General features: G+C 50.1%; 1 protein-coding gene across 1 annotated transcript in view; it reads right to left on the reverse strand.

Annotated features, from left to right (window-relative positions):
• The window catches only part of FGF18 (fibroblast growth factor 18), a 31,954-nt gene extending 29,010 nt beyond the window's left edge, over window positions 1-2,944 (reverse strand). The window contains exons 1-2 of the mRNA XM_045551182.1: window positions 2,353-2,944; window positions 2,145-2,181 (exon numbers count right to left, since the gene is read on the reverse strand). Coding sequence (XP_045407138.1) covers window positions 2,145-2,181; window positions 2,353-2,384 — 69 coding nt within the window. The 5' untranslated portion in view covers window positions 2,385-2,944. The remainder of the gene's footprint in view (window positions 1-2,144; window positions 2,182-2,352) is intronic.
• Between the last annotated feature and the right edge of the window lie 6,594 nt (window positions 2,945-9,538).

The raw sequence follows: 9,538 nt of genomic DNA on the forward strand, positions 1-9,538 counted from the left end.
GCGAACAGGGATGAAAGCCTGCCAACCTTGCCCATAAGCCCCTAGGATAGCATTCCTTTTTTTAGGGATTATAGGTGCCTTTGAAAACCTGCAGGGAGCTGAGAACCCCCTTCCAGGAGACATAGCACATTTGGGCATCATTTTCATGCAATGTTTCAGGGACCCCCCAGTAATCCTCTCCTTAGATACCCGAAGGGTGCGTGGCAGTTGGGTGTGGAAAGGCTGGGGAGGACAAAGGGGCAAAGGAAGGGGGGAGGTAGGAGAGGGGGAGAGGAGGTTCCCTCACCTGCTTGAAGGCTGCCTCTTGACCTAACCCAGGCAGACCACCCAGCTCTTTCCTAAGATGCTGGCTCTAGCTCTGGCCAGGAGGTGGAGGGGGGATGCAGAGTCCAGACTCCCTCCCTCCAACTCCCCCGGAGAACACAAAGACCACACAGCAACCCCTCCTGGGCCCCACTTCGAAAAGAACCAAGAGCAGCAGGCATCCAGAAGCTCGGGCAACGCGGCCTGCAGACCTCCCCTCTGCCTCCATGCCACCCCCACCCCCACCCCCAGGCACAGCACTGGGGAAAACAGCTCTTGCCCAGGTCACACAAGCAGACCCCCTGCAGTGACCCTGGGGCCTGCCCTCTGCTTGGGGACTCAGCTGCAGACCAGGCAGGCCATGCCTGGCACTGGCCTCCCTCTCCGACACCAGCCACTCCACACCCCACCCCCATCACCACACAGGGTCACATCTGCTTTGGCACACAGCCAGTCTTAAGTTACTGACTCCAGTGGTATTGATTCAGAAGTCACTGGGGACCTCAGCCCGGCCAACAGGAGGAAAGAACCCCATCAGTCTGTCTGTCCATCCATCCTTCCAGCCCCCAGCCCCACTGGCTGCCCCCAGCTCAGTGCCTACCATGAGGGTAACAAGCCTCTCCCCAGCATGGAAGGATGATAAGCAGCCACTGCCACCAAACACTGCAAGAGGCTGCTGACTCCCAGCACTCAACGCATACAACACTCCTTGTGCCGTAAAACTGGGAGAAACCCCATTTCCCCTGCTCAAGGCTCTCTCTGGGCATCTCCAGAATCCGAAGGCTAAGGTCTAAGCATCTTCTCTGACTAGCCCTGTGAGGACACCTGCCTTCAACCGAGAAGGGGAAGGGTCAGATAACCCTGTTTTGGCTCGTTTCCAGCTCCGCCTAGGTCCCCTCCCTTGCAGCTCTAGGTGGGTGGGGGGCTTGGGCAGCTGGGCTTCCTATTCCCTTTGCCCACGCCCCCCCCCCATGCTGAGGCAGCCCTGGTCTGGTTCTAATCGGGGCTGAAGTCGGCTCCCTTTTTCCCTCTTCGCTCTCCCTCCCACCCCCCTTTTTCCTTCATTTCTACGGCTTTGGAAGCCAGAGCGTTCCAACTGTCTGCGTGCCAAGACCTTCCCGAGTCTGAAAGCTGCTGAAGTAACAGATCAGATTTTAGCAAGTGCTTTCCAGGCTGAGCGCCAAGCCCTCTTCTGATGCACGGAGAGCGAGCGAACGCGGAGCAGGCTGGGAACCAGCCGAGGCTGCACCACCTTGGGCGAGGGCGTGCGGAGCGCGGCCCGTCCCGGAGCGGCCTCGCGGGCAGCCGCCCCTCGGCCTAGGCGCCCCGCGTCTCCCCTTGTCCCGCGCGCGCGTGTCTGTCTCTTAGTCTGTCTCTCTCTCAATGCTGCAAACGCCTTTGAAACCACAGAGTAATTTACAACTGAAGCTTTCTCCCTGGACTCGAAATTCACTCTCTGAAAGGAGCCTTTTTGTTTGGAAGAGCAAGCGGCGATGTTAAGGAACGGTTGGCAGAGATGATCCCTAGGTCCCCCTCCTCGCTGGCCGCGGGCAGGGGGCTTGGAGCCGGGCACATTGCTGCGGCTGAGCCCGTGGGCTCTGGGCGCCGACAGGGGCCGCGACAGCCCGCGCTGGCTTGGACCCCGCGGCAGAGCCCCTTGCCCTTGGCCGGTCCCCCGCCGGCGCAGGGCGCGGAGCCGCCCTTCCGCGCCCTGGGAACAGGTGCACTGGGCTCGGCGCCCAGGAGGGGTGGGGCAGAGGGAGGGGGCGCGGCCCGGGAAGGGGGGTCGGCGTGTACCGCGAGGCAGGGGAGGGGGAGGTCAGAGTCAGGAGCCCACGTACCTGTACCTGGAAGCACAGCAGCAGGAAGTGTAAACACCTGCGGAAAGAGACGGAGAGGCGGTCAGTGGGACTTGAGGGAGAGGGGAGCGCTGAAGGACAGACAGACACGCAGTCGGAAAGTCAGGAGAACAGACGGGCAGGCAGACAGAGCCACCGGCACACGGACAGACAGCCAGGCAGGGTGGCAGCCCCGCGCGCGGGCGCTTACAGGCAAGTGCAGGCGGAGGGCGCTGAATACATCGCTGGGCGGGGAGGGAGGCGGCGGCTCCTAGCCCAGCCTGCACATGTCCGCTCCGCGCGGCCGGGACCGGGCGCCTCCGCCGCCGCCGCCGCCGCCGCCGCCGCTGCTGCTGCTGCTGCTCCCTCCTCGCCGGCTGCTGCTGCTGCAGACTCTGCTGCTCCGGGGCGCTCCGCGGCGCGCCCTGCGGCATCAGCGCCCCGCGCGGCTCCTCCCGAGCGCTGCGCCCTCCGGGCTGGCGCAGGGGCTGCGGGGCGGCAGCCGCTGTGCAGGAGGCGCCCGGCCGGTGCGGGGACGCTCGTTCACTGCTGGCCGGACGGCCGTCCGGGCGTCCGCGGGAGACTGGCGGTCCGCCTCACTCCGGGGGCAGCATGCGCAGCGGGGCTGGAAGCTGGGCTGCGCTGTCTGGCCAGGGCGCGGGGCTGCGCGGGGCCAGGGGTCAGCGCTCCGGGGCTGGGGCGAGCGGCTGCAGCGCGAACACGTCACGGCCGCTCCGTCTGGGCGCCCGCCGGCTCATGTCTCCTCCTCCGCGTCTCTCCGGCCGTGCGCATCGCCGCCTCCCACCGCTGGCGGCGGCCGGGGCGTTTTCTACGCGCGGGCGGCGAGGGGGCGGGGGGCCGGGGGCGGGCCCGGGCCCGAGCCGGCACAATGAGGATGCGGGGCCCGGGGGCTCCCCCCTCGGGGCGCGGCCGGACGGGCGCTCAGCTCGCCTGGGTGCGCCGCGCCCACATCAAAGGCGGCCCTGCCTGCTCGCCTGCCTGCCGCGGCCTCTCGCCGCCTCCTCCTCTTTCTCCTGGCGGCTCCGGGTTGGAGGGGAGGTGCTCAGACTCTCAGCGACGGGACCGGCCGCTCCGAAGGGGCAGAACCCGCGAGGCAGGAGCCGGTGAGCGCTGGAAGCCGTCGGAGTTCTGCGCCCGGGCGCAGTGACCCGCGCCGCGGCGCAAACGTTGCTCGAATTGGGCAGGCGGCGGTCCCCAAGAACGCAGTTAGGTGCGGAGAGTCCCCGCCCGCCCACATTCGCTGCTCGCACTCACTCACACCCACCAGCACTGGAGTGGGGAGCGGGGAGGGGGCGGGTCGGGCCCGGCCCTGGGGCGGCTCCGCTGGAGGGGGGTCGCTTTTACACGCCCTGAGTCCACGCAAGATCGTGGCGTTTCCTAGCCACCTTCCTGGCGGGCTGTCCACTCTAAGTGGGCCACATTGGTCTTTTTCCGTCCCTGCCGCTCGGGAGGGCGTCTCTTTTTCCCACCGGAGGGGCTCAGGGTAGGTTCTTGGGATCCCGGCTGGGCTTTCCGGTAGGCGATCCCCCTTTGGAAACACACGGCTACCACCTAGCGGCACGAGCCGTCACTGCAACCCCAGGGCGGGCGGGCTACAAGGGTGGGTAGTAGCCAGCAGGACTCTGGTCAGCGACCGCTCTAGACCCTCTTCTGGCCTCCTCCCAAAACCGAGCTAAAATTTGCCTCTGTTTGCATAATAAGCAGCCTGGTTCCCTTCACCAGGACTCCTCTCAGGACACTGGTTCTTACTGCCTCTGCCCCTTCCAGAGGCATAACTCCTGTCCTTCCCGCCAACCCCCAAATATAGGTGTCCTTGTCAAGGCACCTGCCTCACTCTGGCTAGAGCCCGCATTAGCCAAGCTCTGCTTAGGCTTGATACTAAGGGAAACAGGTTACAGTGAGAAAGGCACTGGAGAACAAGCTCAGAAAAGCAAAACCCAGGAATCTGGACTATTTGGTTAAAAGCCTCCTTGCACGGACTGTGTGTGATACTCCCATTTCACTAGATCATCATAAATTGAGGTAGGTGCTGTCTAACAGTGTTATTTCCTAAAGTCATAGGATGTAAAACATCAGCAATTGTTCCAAATATCAGACCTCTTTGCAAGCTATTTTAAGCTCCCTTTCAAAGCTGGGGCTATTTTAAACAGCCTCTATTTCAGCATTGGACACAAGTGCAGAAAAACCTTTTCAAAACCAGGTGCTGAGTGATGGGGAAAGTTCTTGCATGAAGCTGCTGGGCTGAATTTACTTAGACATTCTGATTGCCAGAACTAGTCTTGCAAAGTTACTGGTAACTTCCCAAGTTCTGGAGAAAATGAACTGATCCCAGGATAGGATGCAATGACCAACCACAAATAGAAATGGACAGAAATGCTCCCACTGGAACCTGAGTCATTGCTACCTCTTTTGATCTTGCTTTACAGAAAGACCTCTAAGGCCTACTCAAGAGGTGGTTTGTCTTACCACCTGCTAAAAAGTGTTTGAAGTATCTCCTGGCTAAGAATCATACTTCCAGTTTTCTTCTATACTGTTACTATTTTCTATTACTTGGGAATAAAATTAGTATATAACTACCTATGTCCTATCTAAAATGCTTGCAATTATTTTCAATGCTGAAAGTATTATTTGTTGATCTGACCTATCACACAAATAAGACTGACCATAAAGTCCAGTCAAGAAAATAGTTCTGGGTAAGAGCATCAACTCAAGAGTAAGAGGCCCTGGATTTGAATATTGCCTCCAACATTTATTTATAAATTCCAGCAAGCGACAGTCTGAGATTCTGCTTCCTCATCTACAAAAAATGGCTAAGAACAGTAACAAGTCTCACAGAGTTGTTGTGAGTACTGAATGACATCATTCAGAGTCTGGCACAGAATGAAGGCTACAAACGTTTTAGCTGTTAACTAATAATCATAATTACGGTTTTGGAGTTATTTTCACATTTTCTTCTTCACAATTTCATGAAGAAGGGAGGTACAATCACTCCCAACTTACAGTTAAGGAGATGTTTAACCAAAATCTGTCTTTTGACTCCAAATCCACTCATTTTATACCACATTATTCCTTATTCACAGCCCCAAACCTAGCTCCATATACCTATTTACCAATATGACTTATTTACCATTTGCATGAATCTGAAATGGGTTCTATTTGGATTTGACATGTCTGTGTAACACTTAACATGTGCCGCTAATTTGGTAGTCACTTCTTACCAATTCATTCAATCACCATTTATTGAGATCCTACTGTGTTACCATGCCTTCACTGAAGACAGACAACATCCCTGCACTAAGAAAGCACTTTGCTTCTCCTAGGGAAGATGGGCATTAAGCAAGCCAAGAGATGAATGCTAGCTTGTTACAGTGCTTGAGAGAAACCAATGGGATGAGATGATAAGCAGCAGGAGAGATATCACGGCCAGGCCTCTTAGTGACACTTAGGCAAAGACCCAAAGACAGGAGACAGCCAGCCATGTGAAGGAATATTCCAGGTAAATGATGTCAAGTGCCTACAGTGGGAAAAGGCTAGGTGACTGGCAGGGTTAGCCAGGCAGAGGGGCAAGAGATGAGGGCAAAAACAGGTAATTTTTGTCATCATGTCTTATGGGCAGGCCCTCATAGGGAAATGAGTAGCCATCAATGGCTTTTAAGGTATGACTTATATACAATTTTGTAGTGCCTCCATTTTCAGTGTGCAGTTCAAAGTCTTGACAAATGTATTTATCTATGTACAAACACCACCTCTTCTCAGGTAATCTCCCCACTCCCAATCACTGGTCCCAAGCAACTACTAATCTGCTAGCGCTAGTTTCTTCCCAATTTCCCATCAATGGAACTATGTGGTATGTGCTCCTTTGTGTCTGACTCAGCATGTTTTTGAGATTCATAGTTGTTGCATTCACCAGTAGTCTTTCCTTTTTATTGCTAAGTAGTATTTAATAGTATGGATAGACCACAATATGTTTGGCAATTTGTCCACCAAGGGCTATCAAACTGAGTTAAAATCCAGTTTGTTGTTAAAAGCTTACTGCAGCTGCTAAGAATGAAGTGGAATGGGACAACAGTGGTATTAAGGACGCTGCTGAGAAGGCTGTTTGTTACCAGTCCAGAGGCAAGAGTATGGTAGCTTCGACTAGGTGGACATGTGCTAGTTTGGAGTTGGAGATAAAGGTGCATTCAATTCCCAGCTCTAGGCTAGTAAACAGATGGCAATTTTCTGAAGGAAGCTGAGAATTTATGTTAACTAGTAACCCAGTGAAATGTAAGCCTTGCAGAGCATTTATCAGTTTTGCTTACTAACCCTAAGCACCTAGAACTTTGTCTGGACACAATATACATTTAAATATTGAGATTCTATCTCTTCCAAGCATGAAAGTAAACTAAGCAGTGCAATCTGACAGTTGTTTCCCACCTCTTCCCAGTCTTAACTGAAAAGACTTTATTAGAGTCTGTGGAACACAAACATTGTGGGGACAAAGATGGACGACATTCAGCCTAAAAACATAAGACAAACCCAGCCACAAGCAGCAACGTCTTTAACAGGATCAAGTATTTTAATAAGAAAAGCAGACCCTTAGCAGAGATGAGGCTCTACAGTTTTCTCAAAACCAGCTCTTGGAACTTTCACAGCATTTAAACTTGGGATGTCCACTGCCAAGTTCATGAGTCAGGGAGCAACTGGCTCTTTGGTAAAGAACTGGCTGGAAGATAGCCTTAGACTTTATAAAAAAAGTAACCGTAACCCTCTATTTCTGGAGTCCAGACCACTAATAGGCTCAGTTTTGTATTTGCAGCCCTCAGCTTAACCTTTTTCTTGGACAATTTCAAATGAAAACCCCACACCCTAGATGATCCTTATCTCCTCTCCTTGCTCATTAAGCTAGTACAATCATGTGCCACATGACGTTTCAGTCAACAGACTGCATATACCACAGTCCCATAGATTAAGGGAGCTGAAAAATTCCTATCGTCCAGTAATGAAGTCATGTCATAGCACAATGCATTACTTGTTTTGTGATGGTGTTAACCTACTGCACTGATGGTCATATTTAGGAGTATAGTACATGCATATGTGCACTACTTATTTGGTAATTATAATCGAGTGTTACTGGTTTATGTATTTACTAAACTTTTTGTCATTAGAGTGCTCATTTTAAAAAAGTTATTAACTCTAAAATAGCTTTAGGTAAGTACTTCAGGAGGTATTCTAGAACTGTGGTCCCTAACTCCACCCCTCCTCCACCCCCCACAGAAATATTGTCTTCCTGAGCTGTCTCCCATCCCCTCCCCTACCTGTGGAAATTGTCTTCCATGAAACCAGTCCCTGGTGCCAAAAAGGCTGGGAGGCGTTGTTATCGATGACAGCTAAAGACCTTGGGGGGCGGGTAAGATGAGTAAGTGGAAAACAGTGATACTGATCATCCTGACCCTGTGTAGGCCTAAGCTCATATGTTAGTCTTATTTTTTAACAAAAAAAGTTTAAAAGGTAAAAAAAAATAATTTTAAAAATAGAAAAAAAGCTTACAGAGTAAGTATATAAAGATACTTTTGTAAAGCTGTACAATGTGTTTAAGTGTTATTAGAAGAGTCAAAAAGTTTAAAAGGTTCAGTAAGCTGATAAAGAAAAAAATTTTTTAATAAATTTAGCACAGTGTAAGTGTAGTGTTTATAAAGTCTACAGTAGTGTAACATCCTACTAGGCCTTCACATTCACTCACCACCGACTCACCCAGGGCAAGTTCAGGTCCTGCAAGCTTCATTCACAGTAAGTGCACTATAAGATTATCTACTTTTTATCTTTTAAACAGTATTTTCACTGTACCTTTTCCATGTTTAGACAAATGTATACCAATGTTACAAGTGCCTACAGTATTCAGTACGATCATATGCTATATGGGTTTGTAGCCTAGGAGCAATTCTGTTCCATATAGCCTAGGTGTGTGGTAGGCTGTCATCTAGATTTGTCTAAGTACTCTGGTGTCCTCACAATGAAATCACTCCCAACAATGGATTTCTAAGAGCATAATCCTGTCGTTAAGCAATGTACGACTATGTATTCTAAGTCAAAATCATGTAGCAGCTTTTTGCAAGCGTTTTTATTCACTACTCTAAACCTCATGCTATTATGTCATTGCATGACAGCTGAAGTTTAAGACAGCTGGTTTACACTCCCTAAGTAGCCTCAGTTTACTAATTTAACTTATTCTCTGGTTGAGGCTGAGGGTAAAGACCTCTGTACAATTCTCACCCAGGATCCACCCTCACATGATCACTTAATTTATCAAATGAATCGACTGTTGTTTATTAAGAAAAGCTTCCTCAGGTCAGCCAACCAAATGCCCTCCTTGGCACGCACTTGTTCCTTCCTTCCCTTTCCCAAAGGGTCTGATCTCATCAGTCTGCTAATCTGGAACCTAGTATTAACAAGCAATGCTCCCACCCAGACTGTATGGTCCATAAATGCCATTTTTTTTAAATGGACCTAGGGCTCTTTGGAGAAATGGCTCATTCTAGGTGTGAGAAAGAAAAGGAACAAAATGAAACTAGAACATCTTGTCACAGTAGAAAGCAAGAAGCAACCAGACTACTGAGGCCTGCACTACAGTAGGAACAAGCTTGAAGTGGATTCCCTTGGTCAAAAAAATTGAATAATGGACTGAAAAACAAACACATAAGAATCTGAATTCAAGACAAATTCACTGGTTCCTTTCAGGTTGCTAGAGCATCAATCCATTCTGAACATCGCTTAAGTCAAAGAATCAAACATTAAAAATGTATTTTTTTCAAAGTTAAAGGGTTTCGGTTTAATGATAAAGTGAAAGAAAATGCCTGCAGAATAATGAATAGTGTGGCTAAGAACTAAGACATTAAGCATTCACATTCAGCAGACTGGCTTAATATGGTTGTTCCATCAGCAAGTACTTTAAAAGGTTAACTCCAGACCCTTTTAAACCAAGTGTTAGTCTTATTTTACAGCTTCCTCTAAGTATAAAGATTAGTACTAGGAACAAAGGAAAAGCAGTTTTCTTATTGGTCTTAGAAAACTTAAAAATGCTTTAATTAAAAATATTTAATGCTTCTCCCCATAATAAGAACCTTAATTTTATATGCTTTTAAGCAATTAAACCAATAGTGATCTAAGAATAGTAATCCCTATTAATAGTTTGCATTGTACAAAAGTAAATCAATGTCTTTAACAAAGGAATTCCCTAAGTACAAGCCGAGGAGAGAGGTCAATTTTCAAATTACCATCATAGGTATTTAGCCACCTCCTACCTAGTAACTAATACTACTACAGCTTTTGAAGCACAGGAAAATCTTTTAATCTCTGCCCTTCCACAAACAAGCCCACCCTGGAACCTTTTTTTCTAA

The sequence above is a fragment of the Lemur catta genome, chromosome 5, assembly GCF_020740605.2.
Source record: "Lemur catta isolate mLemCat1 chromosome 5, mLemCat1.pri, whole genome shotgun sequence".
Lineage (NCBI taxonomy): Eukaryota > Metazoa > Chordata > Mammalia > Primates > Lemuridae > Lemur > Lemur catta.